Below are 23,068 nucleotides of genomic sequence, written 5' to 3'. Positions count from 1 at the left end.
TCACTCTATAAAGCACTGTGCGGATTACCTGCAAAATACGATTAAGACTTGATTTTCGCTGTGAGGAGTTCCATGATAAAGTGTGACACAAAGGATACTAGGCCTTTTTATTTGCCGTCTACTTCCGTAATTATATCATTTGTATTTTCATTTTGAGCGAGATATACATTCTTGAAATTGGACGCTGAGCTCCGTTCGGCATAGTTTCGTACCACAATTACACAGCACGGCGCTATGGCTGTCGTCCTGCGGGCGGTCGGTTTGACATGAATTTCCCATGCTTGACTTCGCTGCTCAGTCCTGAATACCATTATTGGTGTACATTACCGTTACTACAATTAAAAACCTTTGAAAATCAAAGCGAAGCACCAGTATTAATTCTAAGAATCGATACGATATACAGCAATGTATAGAGCAGTTGTGCTTCTTAACTAAAAAAAGTTACTTTCAGAACTACGTCAAAGATCGCATCATGAGAGAACAATTTAGACCAAAAAGGACATTTATTTCGGCAACATATACTACTCTTCTTTTCCAGGGGTATTCACACCTACTCTGTGGAAACGTACGCAATCTTAATATTTTTGCAACTGCAAGAAAGGAACAAATCCAAGGTCCTTTCGATGCCTGCTTCTCAAGCACCTGAAAAATAAGAAAACAAAGCTCAAAAATACATTTAAGGCTATTTGTTCTTGGTTTGCAAAATTGGCGGTAAAACTTCGGTATAACGTTTAGGTAGGAAAAAATGAGAAAATTTCAGGTTCTTTTCTACCTGGCTGGCTCAAAGTTCGGTATTTTATAGGTTACCTTCACAAATGAGCAGTACAATCAACGTTTTCCTTTTTTGGACGCAAATGCACTTGAACAAGCGAAATTGCATCCAGCACAATGTAATGACAACTGTAATGACAAGTGTAATGACAAACTACCTCACTCGGTATTTAGGTAATCAACTCATTTTTATGAATGCTAATTGGCAGGTAATATTATTACTTCTACAAGGAGCATGTACAGAAACAAGAAAGGCGTGTTTGGCGACCGCTTTCCTTTCTTTGTGCTCTGCACATTATTTATCAAAATAAAGTATTGTAGTACACACAGACATGCGTCGGAAGAAGTCATACAAGTGTACGTTGACGTATATGATATGAATTTGGAGCTTTTCCGTGTCCCTCTTAGACCTGGGCAGCCTTTCGACTTTGCTGTACCGTTTTTCTGCATCACGTTCCACGCTCTTGCAGCAATATTATTGCGTTCCGAGGCGAATCTGCCGCACGATAGGGGCGACGTGCGAAAACGCCCGGGTCCCGTGCATTTGGGGCACGTTGAGGATGCCCCATGGTCAAAATCATTGCGGAATCCCCCACTGTACGTTGTGCCTCAAAATCAAGTTATGATCCTGGCTCGTAAAAACCCCACAATTCGATTCGATTAAAATCGGCTGCCTGTCTTTCTACGTAATATAATTGAACAAACGTCCTCTCAACGGTCACAGCTTCTATTCGCAAACCAGAGCAGTGCCAGCGCTGCGTTCACTTCCCAGCTCATCACCGCCGTTTACATGCATGCGAAATACGGGAAATACGACACAATGGGCCACTGCCGTATTCATGTGCACTCACCTACTAAAAAAAATCAACAAGTTTTCATTAATTCAAGGCCGTGAGGCACCGAATCTATTATAAATGCCAGTTTTCGCGTCAGTTTATTGCGAAAAGGAAGCATCTGTCAGAGTTTTAGATGAATATTATAACTAACATGTATCCTAACCACTTGCTCACACATGGTGGGCAAGACTCATTAGTTTTGTAACACGTGCATATGACCTTTTACGAAAGGTCAAACTTGGGAAGAAACCGGTCGTGTAAGATTCGTTCGGGATGCGAAAATCGGCGTTTGTCTTCTTTTGCCCGAAAACAAAACACCGCAAATACATTCCACAGCATTTTCTTCCTGCGTGAAGTGGTACGTTATCCCTTCGGTGCATTGCTTTGATCAAGTAAACCTTGTTCTCTGTTTATTGCCAGATATGCGAGGACAAGGATCCGAGGGCTAGCGGGAAACTCTGGTGGCCTCATGGCCTGCTTAACCGCGCGACCTGTGTCGCTGGTCACATTGCATATCGTATTGACCACAAATAAAGACGGGGACAGCGGAAGAGAACACAAAAATGACACGGGCGGTAACTTGCAACTGCATCGCTCGAAAGTTCAAAGTTAGAAGTTAAAGGTTGAAAGTTACCGCCTGGGTCGTTTCTGTGTTCTCTTCCACTGTCCCCGTCAATATATTTGCGGTCAATGCGATACCTAGTAAACAAACAACTAGGCAAACAGAAGTTCTTCTGAAGCAAGTCACATTATTTTCCACATTTTTTTCGGAGACGCAGCACAACTAAAAATACTGAATTAGGGAAAGTTCCCTTCGCCGGAAGCACGCGTGCTTCCCTCTGCCATTGCTGTTCACCACGCCAGCGTTGTCACGCCAAGTGCTTGCGGCCATGGCGTCAACTCTACTCACGGCACTAACGCGAGTAGCGCGACGCTTGTTCCGTTCTTGTGAAAACGCTTGTCGCAAGTGATGTATTGCCCATAAAACCAGGGGCCTCAGTGTAAATGCTTGGGTATCCGTACATTTGTCTGCTTTTCGCGTGAGGCGCTGCGACCTTCTCCTGCTTGTACGAATTGTGTATACTCGTGTAAAATCATCATTGAGCACGAATGCAGGTTGGCAGCAGTTGAAAAATCACTGTTCGTAAGTAAATGCTAAAGGTTTGTATGATCTGCTTTTTAATCGTTAGAGATCTAATTGACGTATTGCTTGCGCGTTTGCGTTTGAGAATCACGATAGTTGTCTTTTACGGCATTTCTTGCGCTTTTCTCATCTCCGGACCATTCAGTGACGGATATGTCACTGGATGTCAGTATCTCTAGAATCCAGTTACGGCCAACCCGTATATGCGTAGCCACAAAAGAAGCACTGGTCGCTTTATAAACAGCTGTGTTCAGATGCATTATCTAAGCACACGTAAAAGTTAACAGAGGTTTAGTTCGCGCTCCTATCCAAGCACGTCAGAACGGAGAAGTTGATTTTCTGGGCGATCACTATACCAATTTCGATGAGGCTTGCTACACTTAAAAGAAAGCGGTAAAGACTAGTTATTGTGGGAATAATTTTTTTATACCATCGGTTCGTTTCGAAACATTAATAAAATATGGCAAATTTCCACAACGTAGCGGTCAACTTTACAACTCTGTACCGAAGCGAAAAAAAAGAAGAAAAAAAGAGACATCACAATTTTGTAGACCGCACCGAAGAATGCCTCTAAAGTGGACAAAATTGATGTATACAGCCGTCTAGAGTGTAGAATTAGTTTCTGACTATTACTCTTGGAAAATGCTGGTAAATCTCGTAATAAATTCACGTAAGGTGTAAATCAATGTCGCAAGTTTGTCTGCTTGATTGTAGTTTACTGAACTGGAATATCTGTTTTTGGTGCCGAGTTACGGAGCTGGGAACTTCGGGCCGTTATTTTTTAAGCATACCATTTTTTACACTATTTGTCAAAGAATCCAGGCCATTGGGGAAAATTTCCTTTGTCGCAGTCACTAGAATATAACTCTGTCTCTTAAATGCAATAATTGTTATTCAAGTAGGTCAAGTGGTTTTCCCATAAAAATATTTGTGCGCTTTACATGAACTTAAATATCAGTACTGCCATTTGTTGGGCGTGTTGGTAAACTGACTTGGAAAGCATATTTAGCGTTTTGACAGCGAGTTTCTGCGGTCATCGAGTGAGATGTGTTCATGATTTATTGGGCGCTCGTGACACCATGCTTGTTACTTTAGTTAGTAAGAGCATATTTACAAGCTCATACGGCGGATAAAACTGCTCTCTTTACTTCGTATGGCTGTCTACTAATTTACTATCGCAATCGATGCTTCGTCATTCGGGTAAAACTGCGACTTTTTTTTTTCGTACGCACACAGGAATATCAAAGAAAGTTGATAGAAGGAGGACCGCAGCGGTAGCTTATTGGTAAAGAACCGCACACCTAATGTGGAAGATGTGGACTCAACTTCTACGTACGGCAAGTTGTCGTCTCGTTTGCTCTGATTTCCCCCGAGCTTATGGCTTCCACATTAAAAGCGATGTAACTGTTAATTTAGCCCATGCATTCCTTCGCTTCATTGTCTACTCGTTTTATATAATTGTAACTATCATGCAATAGGGTCCAGCGGTTCCCATTTTGCTTCCTCTTGCCGGTAATAAGAGACACATACCATATTTTTTACCTTACCTGACGAAGACCTTCCGGCTGCCTCCTTGTCTTACTTATCCGACTTTCCTGTAGCTCAATGAACAAGCGTCAAGAGGCTTCTTAGGATAAAAAATAAGACGTAATATTTCGCCGCCAGAGGCGCACACTAACATAAATATCTCTACAGCATGTACTCAGAGATGCGCTAAGTAGGCCCACTACCTATAGACACTAAGTGGCCTACGCGCGTAACAAGTAAGGACAACGATCGCATGAGTAGCAAATGCTCGAGGTGCGCCCTGCACATGCAGTTCTCTTACACTTCATTTCGCTTGAATGAAGCACCCCTTAGAGATATGTCGTGCTGGCGTAGTCTCCCGTTTACAAATGCATTTGTCAAGCGAATATACAGATATCTTCGGGCACATGACGTATGGTACGCGGGTGATACAAGACACGTACCTTCTTTCTTATCTTACTTAGGTTTTTCTTTATTTCCTTCCTCTTCTTTCTTTGGCTTTTCTGTAGGTCAAAAAACAAAAAACAAATTATGAAGCTTGTTGGAGGGGTTGGCTGCGTAGCATGGCTGACAAGCACGTGGAAGTGTGTGTAATAAATAACTTTATAGTATGCGCTCAGAAGCTCATGACGCTCGGAGTGAACAAGCCACTGCGCTTTACAAAGTTGAGGCTGGTGAACGTTGGTAGAGCACTTAGGTCAGCTGTGCGCTCCACGTGAAGTCTAAGACTTAGTTTGGCTATTGTCAGTAAGCTATGAATAGACTTTTTGTGTACAATGAAGGAGACGCTTAAACAGAGGCTGCAAAAGCACTTATCGCTGCCTCCTGAATTACCTACGGCCTTTCTGTCTTCAGTCTTTTCATCTCCAGCGCCATAATCTCAAATTGAGGTCCTAAAGACTTCGATAATAAAAATTCAGCAGTTAAGAGTATAGAGCGTGAAACACAGTGAATCGCGAAATGTTCCCGTGAAAAGTTATAACTGCTGCAGTGCCGCCATTCGCCGTTCACTTCTGCACTGCAGCAACACAAGGCCTAGGCAGGTGACATATCACATTTGTCGTCTGTTTCCCGGCAGGAAGCAAAGGCTAAAGCATTGTACTTAGCATTTTCTATCCAAACAATTTATTGTCTTCCTCAGTGTAAACTAAGTGATACTTTATAGACTAGAGCAATGGTATACGAAAGAGACTTTCCAGCATGAGTTTAACATCAGCGCACTAATCTCCACAGTCACGGCTGATTAACTAACACGCAATACAGCTACTGCACCGACGCTATACTCCATGTAACTCACTCAGGGCACTGAAGCTATACCTGCGGGTCGCGTCAACTAACCAGAACGACTAGAAGGGCCGCTGCATTGTCTGATCGCCCTCCTCGTGTCGCTCATTGAATGAAATTTGATGGAAGGATTAGTGCTGCACAAGTGGTGAGCCTTCACCCCTTCTGTGCAACATCTCTCGCTACTGATTGGCTGACTCGACCCCAGTCATTTGCTGTGCTCATGGCTGCTCTTCATAGAGTTGGCTAGACAGTGTTCGTGCGCATTTTCATTTAGGCAGAATAAAAACCTAGTTCCCCATGCTCTTGCCTAATAGGTTATAGGTGGTTCTAAAGACATAATAATTAGGCCTGAAGCTACCCTCCAGAAGCTACAAAGCGTTAGGATACTTTATCTGTATTTGTTGTTCCTTTATCTCATCCGCACAGCTCCGTACTCAGGCAATAAACAGACCTTCCTGTGATGCGCTTCGCCTCTTCCCTCCGCCCTCATCGTCGCTTACCCCATCCCCCCGTTCGAAGTAGCCGGCTACATGAATCAAGGCGAGAGAGAGGTTTATAGGAAGATATATGCTAGAACTATTCAAGTGAGGTAGAAAGTGGATATCACCGAAGCCAATGGTTCGGCAAGCCCTGTTGGAAGAGATCCAGATGTGCCGTACCATGATCCTATAGGATTATATAGGTTTATGTTTGAACATATAGGTATTCGGACAGAGTCATATAGGATCATAGAGGAATACTAATAGAGCGCATGGATGGTATACACTTTTTTTTAACAGGGAGGGGACTTCTTTCCACCGCCAGGCCAACCACTACTCCTCTTCGTCAACGTTTACGAAGACGACTCTGCCCCGCCGGCACTGCATGAACGATTAAGCGGGTGTGCAGACTAGGGATGAAAGCAGCCAAAATTTTCGTTAGAAAGGCGTTGTGATAGCGAGATAGAAAAGTGCTGCCAATTTTTCCAAGAAGTAGGACTCAGAAATGCTGAAAGTGATTTCACGTGAAAGCAGGCGTTGTCAACTTTGTCAGCCTGGTCTAGTTTTGCCAGAATACTGTAAATAAGAAGATATACGGTTGCGATAGTTCAGTGAAAAAATTGGCGATGTAAATTTGAAAAAAAAGAAGAGGTTGTTTAAAAGAAACTGAAATGTACATGGAGGTGAATGGTCACTGAAGGTGGACAAATGGCTATCCGCTGGCCGATTGCTGGCTCGCCAAACAGACAACTTGTGCAAATGCGTATGTGACCATTTTTTGCCAATGGCCCAGAATGCATGTACCCTGTGGGACAAGGTGTACGAAGTCTCAAACGCAATGAGAGATACACCGTACATTTCTGTACATGCACGCCTAATTCACCCTTATTTTCCCTACAAGCCTCTTACACTGCCTCCGTGCTCATGGCGCTGATAGCTAACAGATACCTGCTACGAGGATTATGGGGGATAATTATTCCTAACTTTAAGTAAAGCATAAAACGGCGCCTCATTACAAATGTGGCCGTCATTACAATGTCAATACAAATTAAATGATGGTGCTCCTATAAAGAATTGCTCACGTTCTTTTACGTTTCTCAGTCATAGGCGTTTACGTGTCAAATCAACGATAATATCATGAGGCTCTTCACTCTAAAGGATTCGGCAGTTTTTGACCTCCTGGGGTTCTGTAAATGCACAAGCTTTTTCGCACTTTGCCTCCATCGAAAAGAGGCTGCCATGGCTGGGTTGAAAATTCGCGACAGCGAGATCATCAGCGCAAAACTATAGTTATTAAGCTACCGCGACAGCTTCTTAGGATTCGATCTAGATGTGCATAAGATTGTGTGGCACAAGGGACATAGCATACAGACCTGATTTCTTGTCAGTAGTCTCGTTATTTTCCTCTTTGGAATCTTTTTTTTTAGAATTCTTGTCTTCGTCTGCTGTGAACGAAGCACAATATAATCAAAAGATACTCGGGTGAATTGAAAGATATTAACGGACACTTAGCACTAATTCATTGAACTAGTAAACGCGGTATCTCCATTGCGTTACTCAGAAGACTACGTCGTCCAAGCCAATAACGACGCAGAATTTTAAGCAACCAATGCGCATATACACTGGGTATTCAACGCTTATGGATTGCGGCAGCCACTGAAATTAAGGGCAGCATGCTTCCATCAGTCTGTCCCGTTACTTTCCATTATCGGAGACTCAGATTCTCTTTTTCTTAAGAAATAAATATTGTAACTCGATGCGCTTCGACAAAACTGCACCTTTTCCTTTTACAACGAAGCTGTATATGGGTAGCTGATTCGTCCGTCCGTCCGTCCGTCTGCCGCCTTTTCACAGAAAACTCCTCCAGGGCAACCCCATGCCCATGCGCGAAAAACAAAAGCGAGAAATAGAGGCGTGGGATCGGCTGCACCAGCAGTGACGTCGTTGCTCTCCATAGCTGCCGAGCGCGCGCGTAGCAGTTTCTCTCCGGCTGCGAACTGCGTAGGCCACGCGTCATACGTACTCCTGAGGGGCACGCAGCTTTCGATTAGCAACGCCGCGAGCAGAACCGGGAAGGAGCTCGTCTACGCCGTGCCGATACTGCAGCCCGGGCCCCAGAACAGGCTCGTGCAGCGGAGCTCAAGCAGCAACTGCGTACCGAGGATCGAGCAGCCTATCAAGCCGTCGTTTAGTAAACCCTCGGGATTAACCCAATGGTAAACTCTGCGGTCGCACCTCTCAGTTTTGCTGGGTAGCAATCTGTATGGAATGCATGGGCGGGGATCTTTTTCTTCTTTTCTGCACTGTTTTGGTTTGGCTTCGTTTGGTACCTATGGGTATGGCTCAACCCATTACAGGGTACCGGCCATGAATCGGGTGGCAGTAGATAAAACGGGAATAGAGCATAAATGGAATTTCGTAAATTCAGAATTAGATAATCAAATACCACTAATCGTTCTTGTCCACTTTGCGTCTATATTATACAAAAATTTGATGCTAATATTTCTCTTTTCGTTGCGAGCAAAACACACTGATAAAATAAAGATGGTAGTCAACGTGTTTCGCTTACAATATTATATATGGCATCAGATACGTTCCCAGTGCAGTATATTAGTACCGTGTTTCTCGGATGCTGTCAGTGTTGTTTATTTGTTCTTTTGAACTCAATGCTCATTTATGACTTAGTGCTTCGAGCACCGCATTACACGAAGCATCCGGCCTTGAGAACGAAAATTAGAAAAGACACTCTCAGTATTTCCTAGTGGCCAAGCTTCCTAATTTCACAGAACTGAAGTACTCAGAGACATCGACCCTTTATACAGAATGCCAATTGTGTTCAGCCGGTCGGAGCCATCGCCTTATGACCGTAACATGGTAGATTGTTCATGCCGATCGAACAAGTAGTCTATGGACTAGTATTTTATAACGTCCTACAACAGCCCTATGTGGTGCCGGCCACATAGGGCTGCATTGTAGTTAATTACCAAATTCAAAGGAATTTATGCCGCAGAATGGATGTCTTGATTTGAGAGCTCTGCTTCTTAGTGGTGCCCACGGCCCTGTTCTTTTTTTCAATGACCTGGATTAAACTGCGAATCCTGAGCAAGGTATTTCTCGCTGCGTCTATGTTTGAAGATGTAGGTTTATTCGGCACCTCCAGTTGTGTCAAAAAACAATATATGCGCCACAACTTTTATATTGTGCCTTCATAGAACCGCAATGAACGCACTAAATCTAATTAGTGTAGGTAATTTAGCTCACCACCCCTCTGTGCCCTTTTCTTTTTTTCGACATTCATTGGCCGCTTCCTGCTACGGCGAAACTATGTAAGCAAAAAGGTTGCATGGTTCAAAAATATGTTGCTGCGAAAATTAGGCTCACTTCTCTAACAATAGGCGGTAAATTTTATGTGGTTTGGGCTGTATTTAGCCACTCCGTACGAGTTCCCAAAGCAATGAAACGCAGTTGGGCAATAAACTTCGTTTCTGATCATAGCATCTGCTTTACAGCAAACCAATTTTAACCGCATGCACGAAATGTACCCAAAAAGTTGTCCGAAATATTTGCACGCGCATGAGCAACTTGTGATACGCTGAGTGCCTAGAAAATTACTGTTTGCAACATTTTCCGAATAAATTGCGCTATCTACGCTTGCACTGGTCAGAAGACTATACACGTAAAATACAGAATTCTTGTTTTATTTTCAAATTTTGTGCAAAAGCTACCATTATCAAAATTTCATGCATAGTTTACGTATGCCAACCACGCTGTTATAGAGAAACTTTTGTGGAACAAGTAAAGCGAACAGCATCGATTCTTTGTGCAGATGCAGGCCAGGATGTTTTGAAATATTATCAGTTGGTATTTACGAGGTCTTACCCGACTAGGGCCCCGTCACCATAGCCCTCAAAATGCCCTAATTCAATCCTAGAGACCCTTTTGAGAGGAACTTCTGGCCTGTTCTAACATTGCCCCGCCTCTCTGCCAACAATTACATATAAACTACTAAATCTTGAGGGCACCCTTTTTGGGTTTGAAACATGTTTCATGCTTTAGTATATCAAGTAGTACTCACCGCCACCTTCCTTGTCATCTTTACCCTCTCCTTCGCCTCCAGGCGTGTCCTCAAGGCCAGGATCTAAAAAGATACTGCGTTTCAACAACATCAAGTCTAAACAAACTGGCATACGCACTCACCCAAGTTACTACCTTGTTTCGCAGCGTTAGCCTCCCTAGCCACGCCGACCGCTGCTCCACCAACTAACAAAGACAAGAAGATGTGCATGAAATACGCGTGTCTAGAAGCCTGTTAGACTAAATATACAGTACAGTGAACGGATGAGAATGATGAAAATGATAAATATTATGTTTGGGTTCAAGGTCACAAAGCAAAACATGGGCTATAACAGACGCAGGAGTCGAAGCCTGCAGGTCAACTTCAATGGCCCTGGGTTTTGAACGTGCACTCAAAGTCTTCCGCACCAAAATTTCTTTTCCTTCATTTCAACCCCTTAGAAAGCATCTGTCGCTGTCCGCGATGAAGCCCGTGACATACTGCTTAACAGCATCAAAGCTTTCTGTCGTGTATAGAGATATAAATTGAAGACAACAAATATAAAGAAGAGCATGCATAAAAGTAAATTCTCGGGGTTTACATGCGCAAATCATTATCCAATTAGGAGACATCCCGTAGTTGGGGACTCTGAAATCCTTATGAAGGCCTGCGGTTCCTTAAAGCACAGGTGACTACGCGCGCGGTTTTGCATTTCGCCCACATAGAAATGCGGTTGCCATGACTGGATCCAACCCGCAGCCTCTAGCTTAGTGGCCCAACGCCACAGTCACTAAGCTATCACTGCAGCTCCAAAGTAAAGCTCTAGCATGGTATTAGCTCGTCTTCTCCCGCTTCATGTCATGTTCCCTTTCCCCTGGTTCCAAAAGCGCTTGCGCCTGTTGGGAAGTTCCATTTTACAGTGGTGTAATGTCTCGGAAATATTTTTTGACTGATTGTGTGTACTTCATGTCTGCTTAGCACCGAAATGCCATATTTAACTAGTCACCACGCCGTGTACAATTGGAAGGTAACACCTTATTTCCTGTAAGCGTGCAATTACTATTGTTATAGTAACTTATTAGAGATGAAGGTTATCATCGCCATCTTACGTTTGTGGGCTTTCCCGGCCACGGCGGCCGCATTTCGATGGGGACGAAATGCGAAAACACCCGCGTGCTTAGATTTAGGTGCACGTTAAAGAACCCCAGGTGGTCAAAATTTCCGGAGTCCTCCACTACGGCGTGCCTCATAATCAGAAAGTGGTTTTGGCACGTAAAACCCCAAATATTATTATTTGTGGGTTTAATGGTAAGATTGTATCCGAGCTGAAAGAGCTTTTAAGATACAGCTGAGTGCACGAGATTTTCTAGTTGACATTTCCAATCACTATAGAAACACGCTTTCTCTAAATGACAGCCACTTAATAAAGATAATGGTAGCATAGCAACGAGAATTGCTCGCATACTAGGCAGTACAACACAGCTGCTTACGCAACAATTCTATGGACATTGTTGTGCACACAGTCCCGAACCTGTCCTTTGCGCTACTGGTTCTTTCACAGCAAACATTCCACGGAGGCTATGTTTCTTGTCTCTTTCACGCCCAGTGATTTCACTTCTACCTTTCAGCACCCTATCTAATAGCTTCAAACACGAACGCACCAGCTATAGATAAAAAATAACGTACAGCGCAGAGGACAAGGACAGCGATAGACGACATACACAGCGCTGACTTCCAACAATATTTTATTGCGTTGCTTCATCGTGTGTATATATACAAGAAAGGGCATGCGCAGAAAATGTAAGACAGTCACATGGGGTGTTCTAACAGCAAGTCACTGAACTAAGAGCATGGTCACCTGAAAAAAATTAAAAAATTAACATTACGATTTCTATCTCTTTAGATACGTGACTTCACCAGCGGTAAGCGCGATGGAGGGGGATATAGGGGTCAGCGCGATGTCCCCAGCACTGTACAAGGCCACTTGGGCATCCATTGCCGGGACTGCGGCGGCGTGCCATTCTTTGAAGATACTGAAGTTTTAGCGAGACACAGCTCACAGCTCACCCGGGAAATTGTGGAAGCTGATTTTATCAGAAAACTTGGTAGTATTTGCGTTAGTGCCCCCTCTATCGCGCTGACCCCTGGTCAAGTCACGTATCTAAACAGATAGAAATCGTAATATTAATTTTTTTTAATTTTTTCAGGTGACCATGGGGGGGGGGCTCTTAGTTCAGTGACTTGCTGTTAGAACATCCCATGTGACTGTCTTACATTTTCTGCGCATGCCCTTTCTTGTATATATACACATGACGAAGCAACGCAATCAAATATTGTTGGAAGTCAGCGCTGTGTATGTCGTCTATCGCTGTCCTTGTCCTTTGCGCTGTACGTTATTTTTGATCATGAATTACCAACTAGCCCAAGCAACCACCGTAGCTATAGATAATTCTAGCGCCTCCATGCAGCTTTTTCCGCGAGGGACACGTATTGTTGTCTGTTGTCAATTTGTATGTAAATATTTCCTTTTTGTGCACTATATTTGGTGCGTACTGTTTCGTATATTGATATCATTAGCGTATTATTTTTTCTTAGAAATAAAAACTACATTTCATTTATGAATATTTGAACTTGGAGTGCCTACTACAGCTGTACTGTTGACCTTTTCTACATTCTATAACTGGCAGCTGAATGTAATTGTTCTTACTCGCTATATGTGGCCAACTTAAATATTTTGTTCGGACCCGAAATTAACATAATTAGTTGTATGTTAAATATGCTTGTTTTAATTATTAAACATCAAACTTAAATCGCTTCAACCTGCTAAAAACCGTGAAAGCCTAAGCATAAAAGTGGCAGAGCAATCTTCTCTTTACTGAAGTTCTGTTTGTACTTACATTTGCAAACGATAATTACAATAGGAATGTTATAGAACGAATTATACCTCCATAACTGAGCACATACGAGACGACAAATATAGTAAGCATATTGCTCAAGTAAAAAAAAAACACGCGCAACTCTGCCTTCAAACATAAACAGATGTAAATTGAACAAGTAACGAGTGCACAGTAGTCAGTAAACCTGCTTGAACTGCACAAATTTATACATGATTCTGCAAAACAGTCTAAATTCCCCTTAGCCGCTGACTTCCACGACACCACGGGGTAAGCAGTTCCGGCAATCTATGGTGGACGAGGAAAAATTATTAAGAAATCCTTTACTGATATATGCCAAGGTGATAATTGATACAAAAAGACAGTAAGGATGTATAAGCCAGGTCTCACAAACTTCGTGAGTAGTAGGGGTCGGTCTCATGGCTCACGGCCTCACCAGAACGTTGGAGTAGTTACTACTGCATTAAAGCGTTCCTGTGGCGTGCTGTTCTTAGCGCTGGCTCTCAGCCAGCTGTTCTCAACGCCTCACACGTAGAAATTTCTGGCTGACTTCCGACGTGGAGTTGGCATTTATCGACGTCAAAAACGACAATTACACATTAATAGTTAAATAAACGTGCGTATAATTTGGAGACTTGAATGAGGTATACACAACGTGACCATGGCGTTGCACGCCACAGTTCGAGAATCGCTACGGAATTCCCTTAAAATGTTACTGAAATGAGATTTCCGACTATTCATTTTTAAATGCGTCACCACTATATAATTACCCAACTAGAAAACCATGTAAGACGATGGCTTTCAAGATAGAGCCTGCAGAAGCGAGCGAATTTACCTACGTGCTATCTGTCGTTTCGAGCCCAAAAAGTGGCGAGATCAAAGCGCTCAAGGAGGTCTCCACACACGCCCTACACCGCCCGTTTCGCAGATTCCTTTAAAGGTACGGGCGCGCACTTTGCTCTTCAACGCTGAGCAAGCGGCGATAACACAGCGCTCATGGAGGTCTCAGCACACGCCATACACTGACCGTTTTGCATATACCTTTCAAGATACGAGCCCGCTCTTCTGCCTTCAACGCTGAGCAAGCGGCTAGAACACAGCGCTCACGGGGGTCTCAGCACACGCCATAGTGTGCCCGTTTTGCAGATTCCTTTCAAGGTACGGGCCCGCTCTTCTGTCTTCAACGCTGAACGAGCGACGAGAACACAGCGCTCACAGAGGTTTCAGCACACGCCATACTGTGCCCGTTTTGCATATAGCTTTCAAGATACGAGCACGCTCTTCTGCCTTCAACGCTGAGCAAGCGCGAGAACACAGCGCTCACCTAGGTCTCAGCACACGCTATACTGTGCCAGTTTTGCAGATTCCTTTCAAGGTACGGGCCCGCTCTTCGGTCTTCAACGCTGATCAAACGGCGAGAGCACAGCGCTCACGGAGGTCGCAGCGCACGTCAGACTGTGCCCGTTTTGCAGATTCCTTTCAAGCTACGGGCCCGTCTTCTTTCTTGAACGCTGAGCAAGCGGAGAGAACACAGCGCTCGCGGAGGTCTCAGCACACGCCATACTCCGCCCGTTTAGCAGATTCCTTTCAAGATAAGGGCCCGCTCTTCTATCTTCAACGCTGAGCAAGCGGAGAGAACACAGCGCTCACAGAGGTCTCAGCACATGCCCTACTGTGCCCGTTCGGCAGATTCATTTCAAGAGACGGGCCCGTCTTCTGTCTTGAACGCTGAGCAAGCGGAGAGAACACAGCGCTCACGGAGGTCTCAGCGCACGCCATACTCCGCCCGTGTCGCAGATTCCTTTCAATATATGGGCCAATCTTCTGTCTTGAACGCTGAGCAAGCGGAGAGAACACAGCGCTCACGGAGGTCTCAGCGCACGCCATACTGTGCCCGTTTTGCAGATTCCTTTGAAGATATGGGCCCGCTCTTCTGTCTTCAACGCTGAGCAAGCGGCGAGAACACAGCGCTCACGGAGGTCTCAGCACACGCCATGCTGTGCCCGTTTTGCAGATTCCTTTCAAGATACGGACCCGTTCTCCTCTCTTCAACGCTGAGCAAGCGGCGACAGCACAGCGCTCACAGAGGTTTCAGCACACGCCATACTCCGCCCGTTTTCCAGATTCGTTTCAAAATACGGGCCCGTCTTCCCTCTTGAACGGTGAGCAAGCGGAGAGAACACAGCGCTCACGGAGGTCTCAGCACACGCCATACTCCGCCCGTTTCGCAGATTCCTTTCAAGATACGGGCCCGCGCTTCTGTCCTCAACGCCGAGGAAGCGGCGAGAACACAGCGCTCACGGAGGTCTCAGCACACGCCATAGTGTGCCCGTTTTGCAGATTCGTTTCAAGCTACGGGCCTGCCCTTCTGTCTTCAACGCTGAGCAAGCGGCGAGAGCTTAGCGCTCACAGAGGTCTCAGCACACGCCATACTGCACCCGTTCTGCTGATTCCTTTCAAGCTACGGGCCCGCCTTTCTGTATTAAACGCTGAGCAAGTGGCTAGAGCACAGCGCTCACGGAGATCTCAGCTCATGCCGTCATCGGCCCGTTTCGCAGATTCATTTCTAGATACGGGTACGCTCTTCTGTCTTCAACGCTGAGCAAGCGACTGAACACAGCGCTCACGGAGGTCTCAGAACACGCCAGACTGTGCCCGTTTTGCTGATTCCTTTCAAGCTACGAGGCTGCAAGTCTGTCTTCAACGCTGAGCAAGCGGCAAAAGCACAGCGCTCACGGAGGTCTCAGCACATGCCATACTGTGCCTGTTTTGCAGATTCCTTCAAAGATACGCGCCTGCTCGTCTGTCTTCAACGCTGAGCAAGCGGAGAGCACACAGCGCTCACGGAGGTCTCAGCACAGGCCATACTTTGCCCGTTTTGCAGATTCCTTTCAAGATAAGGGCCCGCTCTTCTGTCTTCAACGCTGAGCAAGCGCAGAGAACACAGTGCTAACAGGGGTCTCAGCACATGCCATACTGTGCCCGTTCGGCAGATTCCTTTCACGATACGGCACCGTCTTCTGTCTTGAACGCCGAGCAAGCGGAGAGAACACAGCGCTCACGGAGGTATCAGCGCACGCCATACTGTGCCCGTTCTGTAGATTCCTTTCAAGATATGGGCCCCCTCATCTGTCTTCAACGCTGAGCAAGCGGCGAGAACACAGCGCTCACGGAGGTCTCAGCACACGCCATAACGTGCCGTTTTGCAGATTCGTTTCAAAATACGGGCCGGCCTTCTGTCTTGAACGCCGAGCAAGCGGAGAGGACACAGCGCTCACTGAGGTCTCAGCACACGCCATACACCGCCCGTTTCGCAGATTCCTTTCAAGATATGGGCCCGCTGTTGTGACTTCAACGCTCAACAAGCGGAGAGAACACAGCGCTCACGCAGGTCTCAGCACACGCCATACTGTGCCCGTTTTGCAGATTCCTTTCAAGATACGGGCCCACCCTTCTGTCTTCAACGCTGAGCAAGCGGCGAGAACACAGCACTCACGGAGGTCTCAGCACACGCCATACTCCTCCCGTTCCGCAGGTTCCTTTCAAGATACGGGCCCGCTCTTCTCTCTTCAACGCTGAGCAAGCGTCGAAAGCCCAGCGCTCACGGAGGTCTCAGCACACGCCATACTCCACCCGTTTCGCAGATTCATTTAAAGATACGGGCCCGCTCTTCTGTCTTCAACGCTGAGCAAGCGGCGAGAGCACAGCGCTCACAGAGGTCTCAGCACATGCCATACTTCGCCCGTTTCGCAGTTTCCTTTCAAGATACGGGCCTGCCCTTCTGTCTTCAACGCTGAGCAAGCGGAGACAACACAGTGCTCACGGAGGTCTCAGCACACGCCAAACTGTGCCCGTTTTGCACATTCCTTTTAAGATACGGGCCCGCTCTTCTCTCTTCAACGCTGAGCAAGCGGCGAGAGCACAGCGCTCACAGAGGTCTCAGCACACGCCATACTGTGCCCGTTTCGTATATTCCTCTCAAGATACGGGCCCGCTCTTCTGTCTTCAACGCTGAGCAAGCGCGAGAACACAGCGATCACGGAGGTCTCAGCACACGCCAGAGTGTGACCGTTTTGCATATTCCTTTCAAGATACGGGCCAGCTCTTCTGTCATCAACGCTGAGCAAGCAGCGATAACACAGCGCTCACTGTGGTCTCAGCACACGCCATACTCATCCCGTTTCGCACTTTCCTTTCAAAATACGGGCCCGGTCTTCTCTCTTCAACGCTGAGCAAGCGGCGAGAGCACAGCGCTCACGGAGGTCTCAGCACACGCCATACTCCACCTGTTTCGCAGATTCATTTAAAGATAGGGGCCCGCTCTCCTGTCTTCAACGCTGAGCAAGCGGCGAGAGCACAGCGCTCACAGAGGTCTCAGCACACGCCATACTGTGCCCGTTTTGCATATTGCATTCAAGATACGGGCCTGCTCTTCTGCCTTCAACGCTGAGAAAGCGGCGATAACAAAGCACTCACGGAGGTCTCAGCACACGCCATACTGTGCCCGTTTTGCTGATTCCTTTCAAGCTACGGGCCCGCCCTTCTGTCTTCAACGCTGAGCAAGTGGCAACAGCACAGCGCTCACGGAGATCTCAGCGCATGCCGTAATCGGCCCGTTTCGGAGATTCCTTTCTAGTTACGGGCCCGCTCTTCTGTCTTCAACGCTGAGCTAGCGGCGAGAGCACAGCGCTCACAGATGTCTCAGCACACGCCATACTTTGCCCGTTTTGCATATTCCTTTCAAGATACGGGCCCGCTCTGCTGTCTTCAACGCTGAGCAAGCGCGAGAACACAGCGATCACGGAGGTCTCAGCACACACCAGAATGTGACCGTTTTGCATATTCCTTTCAAGATACGGGGCCGCTCTTCTGTCTTCAACGCTGAGCAAGCAGCGATAACACAGCGCTCACGGAGGTCTAGGCACACGCCATACTTTGCCCGTTTTGCATATTCCTTTCAAGATACGGACCCGCTCTGCTGTCTTCAACGCTGAGCAAGCGGCGAGAGCACAACGCTCACAGAGGTCTCAGCACATACCATTCTGTGCGCGTTTTGCATATTCCTTTCAAGGTATGGGCCCGCTCTTGTGTCTTCAACGCTGAGCAAGCGGCGATAACACAGCGCTCACGGAGTTCTCAGCACACGCCATACTGTGCCCGTTTTGCTCATTCCTTTCAAGCTACGGGCCCGCCCTTCTGTCTTAAACGCTGAGCAAGTGGCAAGAGCACAGCGCTCACGGAGATCTCAGCGCAGGCCGTAATCGGCCCGTTTCGCAGATTCCTTTCTAGATACGGGCCCGCTCTTCTGTCTTCAACGCTGAGCAAGCGAGAGAACACAGCGCTCACGGAGGTCTCAGAACACGCCAGACTGTGCCCGTTTTGCTGATTCCTTTCAAGCTACGGTCCCGTCCGTCTGTCTTCAACGCTGAGCAAGCGGCAAGAGCACAGCGCTCACGGAGGTCTCAGCGCATGCCGTAATCTGCCCGTTTCGCAGGTTCCTTTCAAGATACGGGCCCGGTCTTCTCTAGTCAACGCTGAGCAAATGGCGCGAACACAGCGCTCACGGAGGTCTCAGCGCATGCCATACTGTGCCCGTTTTGCAGATTCCTTCCAAGATACGGGCCCGCTCTTCTGTCTTCAACGCAGAGCAAGCGCGAGAACACAGCGCTCACGGAGGTCTCAGCACACGCCAGACTGTGCCCGTTCTCATATTCCTTTTAAGATACGGGCCCACCATTCTGTCTTCAACGCTTAACAAGCGGCGAGAACACAGTGCTCACGGAGGTCTCAGCACACGCCATGGTCCTCCCGTTTCGCAGGTGCCTTTCAAGATACGGGCCCGCTCTTCTCTCTTCAACGCTGAGCAAGCGGCGAGAGCACAGCGCTCACGCTGGTCTCAGCACACGCCATACTCCACCTGTTTCGTAGATTCCTTCCAAGATACAGGCCTGCTCGTCTGTCTTCAACGCTGAGCAATTGGAGAGCACACAGCGCTCGCGGAGGTCTCAGCACACGCCAAACTGTGCCCGTTTTGCAGATTCCTTTCGAGATACGTGCCCGCTCTTCTGTCTTCAACGCTGAGCAAGCGTGAGGACACAGCGATCACGGAGGTCTCAGCACACGCCAGACTGTGACCGTTTTGCATATTCCTTTCAAGATACGGGCACGCTCTTCTGTCTTCAACGCTGAGCAAGCGGCGATAACACAGCGCTCACGGAGGTCTCAGCACTCGCCATACTGTGCCCCGTTTTTGCATATTCCTTTCAAGATACGGGCCCGCTCTTCTGTCTTCAACGCTGAGCAAGCGGCGAGAGCACAGCGCTCACAGACGTCTCAGCACACGCCATGCTGTGCCCGTTTTGCATATTCCTTTGAAGATACGGGCCCGCTCTTCGGTATTCAACGCTGAGCAAGCGGCGATCACAAAGCGCTCACGGAGGTCCCCGCGCATGCCGTAATCGGCCCGTTTCACAGATTCCTTTCTAGATACGGGCTCGCTCTTCTGTCTTCAATGCTGAGCAAGCACGAGAACACAGTGCTCACGGAGGTCTCAGCACAGCCCGACTGTGCCCGTTTTGCTTATTCCTTTCAAGATACGGGCCCGGTCTTCGCTCTTCAACGCTGAGCAAACGGCGAGAACACAGCGTTCACGGAGGTCTCAGCACATTCCATACTGTGGCCGTTTTACAGATTCCTTTCAAGATACGGACCTGCTCTTCTGTCTTCAACGCTGAGCAAGTGGAGAGCACACAGCGCTCACGGAGGTCTCAGCACACGCCATACTCCACCTGTCTCGCAGATTCATTTAAAGATACGGGCCCGCTCTTCTGTCTTCAACGCTGAGCTAGCGCGAGAACACAGCGCTCACGGAGGTCTCAGCACACGCCAGACTGTGCCCGCTTTGCTGATTCCTTTCAAGCTACGGTCCCGCCCTTCTGTCTTCAACGCTGAACAAGCGGTAAGAGCACAGCGCTCCGGGAGGTCTCAGCACACGCCATACTCCTCCCGTTTCGCACCTTCCTTTCAAGATACGGGCCCGCTCTTCTCTCTTCAACGCTGAGCACGCGGCGAGAGCACAGCGCTCACGGAGGTCTCAGCACACGCCATACTCCACCTATTTCGCAGATTCATTTAAAGATACGGGCCTGCTCTTCTGTCTTCAACGTTGAGCAAGCGCGAGAACACAGCACTCACGGAGGTCTCAGCACACGCCAGACTGTGCCCGTTTTGCTGATTCCTTTCAAGATACGTGCCCGCTCTTCTGTCTTCAACGCTGAGCAAGCGGCGATAACACAGCGCTCACGGAGGTCTCAGCACACGCCATACTGTGCCCCGTTTTTGCATATTCTTTTCAAGATACGGGCCCGCTCTTCTGTCTTCAACGCTGAGCAAGCGGCGAGAGCACAGCGCTCACAGACGTCTCAGCACACGCCATGCTGTGCCCGTTTTGCATATTCCTTTGAAGATACGGGCCCGCTCTTCGGTCTTCAACGCTGAGCAAGCGGCGATAACACGGCGCTCACGGAGGTCCCAGCGCATGCCGTAATCGGCCCGTTTCGCAGATTCCTTTCTAGATACGGGCTCGCTCTTCTGTCTTCAACGCTGAGCAAGCACGAGAACACAGCGCTCACGGAGGTCTCAGCGCATGCCGTAATCTGCCGGTTTCGCAGGTTCCTTTCAACGTACGGCCCCGTCTTCGCTCTTCAACGCTGAGCAAGCGGCGAGAACACAGCGCTTACGGAGGTCTAAGCACATGCCATAGTGTGCCCGTTTATCAGATTCCTTTCAAGATACGGGCCCGCTCTTCTGTCTTCAACGCTGAGCAATCGCGAGAACACTGCGCTCACGGAGGTTTCAGAACACGCCAGACTTTGCCCGTTTTGCTGATTCCTTTCAAGCTACGGGCCCGCTCTTCTGTCTTCAACGCTGAGCAAGCGGCGATAACACAGCGCTCACGGAGGTCTGAGCGCACGCCATAATGTGCCCGTTTTGCTGATTCCTTTCAAGCTACGGTCCCGCCCTTCTGTCTTTAACGCTGAGCAAGCGTTAAGAGTACAGCGCTCCCGGAGGTCTCAGCACACGCCATACTCCTCCCGTTTCGCACCTTCCTTTCAAGATACGGGCCCGGTCTTCTCTCTTCAACGCTGAGCAAGCGGCGAGAGCACAGCGCTCACCGAGGTCTCAGCACACGCCATACTCCACCTGTTCCGCAGATTCATTTAAAGATACGTGCCCGCTCTTCTGTCTTCAACGCTGAGCAAGCGGCGATAACAGAGCGCTCACGGAGGTCTCAGCACACGCCATACTGTGCCCGTTTAGCTGATTCCTTTCAAGCTATGGGCCCGCCCTTCTGTCTTCAACACTGAGCAAGCGGAGAGCACACAGCGCTCACGGAGGTCTCAGCACACGCCATACTCCACCTGTTTCGCAGATTCATTTAAAGATACGGGCCCGCTCTTCTGTCTTCAACGTTGAGCAAACGCGAGAACACAGCGCTCACGGAGGTCTCAGCACACGCCAGACTGTGCCCGCTTTGCTGATTCCTTTCAAGCTACGGTCCCGCCCTTCTGTCTTCAACGCTGAGCAAGCGGCGATAACACAACGCTCACGGAGGTCTCAGCACACGCCATACTGTGCCCCGTTTTTGCATATTCTTTTCAAGATACGCGCCCGCTCTTCTGACTTCAACGCTGAGCAAGCGGCGAGAGCACAGCGCTCACAGACGTCTCAGCACACGCCATGCTGTGCCCGTTTTGCATATTCCTTTGAAGATACGGGCCCGCTCTTCGGTCTTCAACGCTGAGCAAGCGGCGATAACACGGCGCTCACGGAGGTCCCAGCGCATGCCGTAATCGGCCCGTTTCGCAGATTCTTTTCTAGATACGGGCTCGCTCTTCTGTCTTCAACGCTGAGCAAGCACGAGAACGCAGCGCTCACGGAGGTCTCAGCACACGCCCGACTGTGCTCGTTTTGCTGATTCCTTTAAATCTACAGGCCCGCTCTTCTGTCTGCAATGCTGAGCAAGCGGCAAGAGCACAGCGCTCACGGAGGTCTCAGCGCATGCCGTAATCTGCAGGTTTCGCAGGTTCCTTTCAAGATACGGGCCCGCTCTTCTGTCTTCAACGCTGAGCAATCGCGAGAACACTGCGCTCACGGAGGTCTCAGAACACGCCAGACTTTGCCCGTTTTGCTGATTCCTTTCAAGCTACGGGCCCGCTCTTCTGTCTTCAACGCTGAGCAAGCGGCGATAACACAGCGCTCACGGAGGTCTGAGCGCACGCCATAATGTGCCCCTTTTGCTGATTCCTTTCAAGCTACGGTCCCGCCCTTCTGTCTTTAACGCTGAGCAAGCGTTCAGAGTACAGCGCTCCCGGAGGTCTCAGAACACGCCATACTCCTCCCGTTTCGCACCTTCCTTTCAAGATACGGGCCCGGTCTTCTCTCTTCAACGCTGAGCAAGCGGCGAGAGCACAGCGCTCACCGAGGTCTCAGCACACGCCATACTCCACCTGTTTCGCAGATTCATTTAAAGATACGTGTCCGCTCTTCTGTCTTCAACGCTGAGCAAGCGGCGATAACAGAGCGCTCACGGAGGTCTCAGCACACGCCATACTGTGCCCGTTTTGCTGATTCCTTTCAAGCTATGGGCCCGCCCTTCTGTCTTCAACGCTGAGCAAGCGGAGAGCACACAGCGCTCACGGAGGTCTCAGCACACGCCATACTCCACCTGTTTCGCAGATTCAATTAAAGATACGGGCCCGCTCTTCTGTCTTCAACGTTGAGCAAGCGCGAGAACACAGCGCTCACGGAGGTCTCAGCATACGCCAGACTGTGCCCGCTTTGCTGATTCCTTTCAAGCTACGGTCCCGCCCTTCTGTCTTCAACGCTGAGCAAGCGGTAAGAGCACAGCGCTCCCGGAGGTCTCAGCACACGCCATACTCCTCCCGTTTCGCACCTACCTTTCAAGATACGGGCCCGCTCTTCTCTCTTCAACGCTGAGCAAGCGGCGAGAGCACAGCGCTCACGGAGGTCTCAGCACACGGCATACTCCACCTGTTTCGCAGATTCATATAAAG

The 23,068-nt window shown here is 48.3% G+C and overlaps 1 protein-coding gene across 6 annotated transcripts in view; it reads right to left on the bottom strand.

Moving 5' to 3' along the window:
* Positions 1–483: 483 nt before the first annotated feature.
* The window catches only part of LOC142588392 (uncharacterized), a 70,673-nt gene continuing 48,088 nt past the window's right edge, over positions 484–23,068 (bottom strand). For 3 of the 6 annotated variants that reach the window (XM_075700034.1, XM_075700029.1, XM_075700032.1), the window contains 5 exons: positions 10,242–10,304; positions 10,120–10,182; positions 7,418–7,489; positions 4,722–4,781; positions 484–642 (listed from right to left, as the gene is read on the bottom strand). In XM_075700034.1, coding sequence (XP_075556149.1) covers positions 4,735–4,781; positions 7,418–7,489; positions 10,120–10,182; positions 10,242–10,304 — 245 coding nt within the window. In that variant the 3' untranslated portion in view covers positions 484–642; positions 4,722–4,734. The remainder of the gene's footprint in view (positions 643–4,721; positions 4,782–7,417; positions 7,490–10,119; positions 10,183–10,241; positions 10,305–23,068) is intronic. The other 3 variants (XM_075700030.1, XM_075700033.1, XM_075700035.1) reach the window with 3 other exon arrangements.

This window comes from Dermacentor variabilis, chromosome 7 (assembly GCF_050947875.1).
Source record: "Dermacentor variabilis isolate Ectoservices chromosome 7, ASM5094787v1, whole genome shotgun sequence".
NCBI lineage: Eukaryota > Metazoa > Arthropoda > Arachnida > Ixodida > Ixodidae > Dermacentor > Dermacentor variabilis.
The sequence above is the reverse complement of the archived record's forward strand: the minus strand, read 5'-3'. Positions and strand labels throughout refer to the sequence as shown.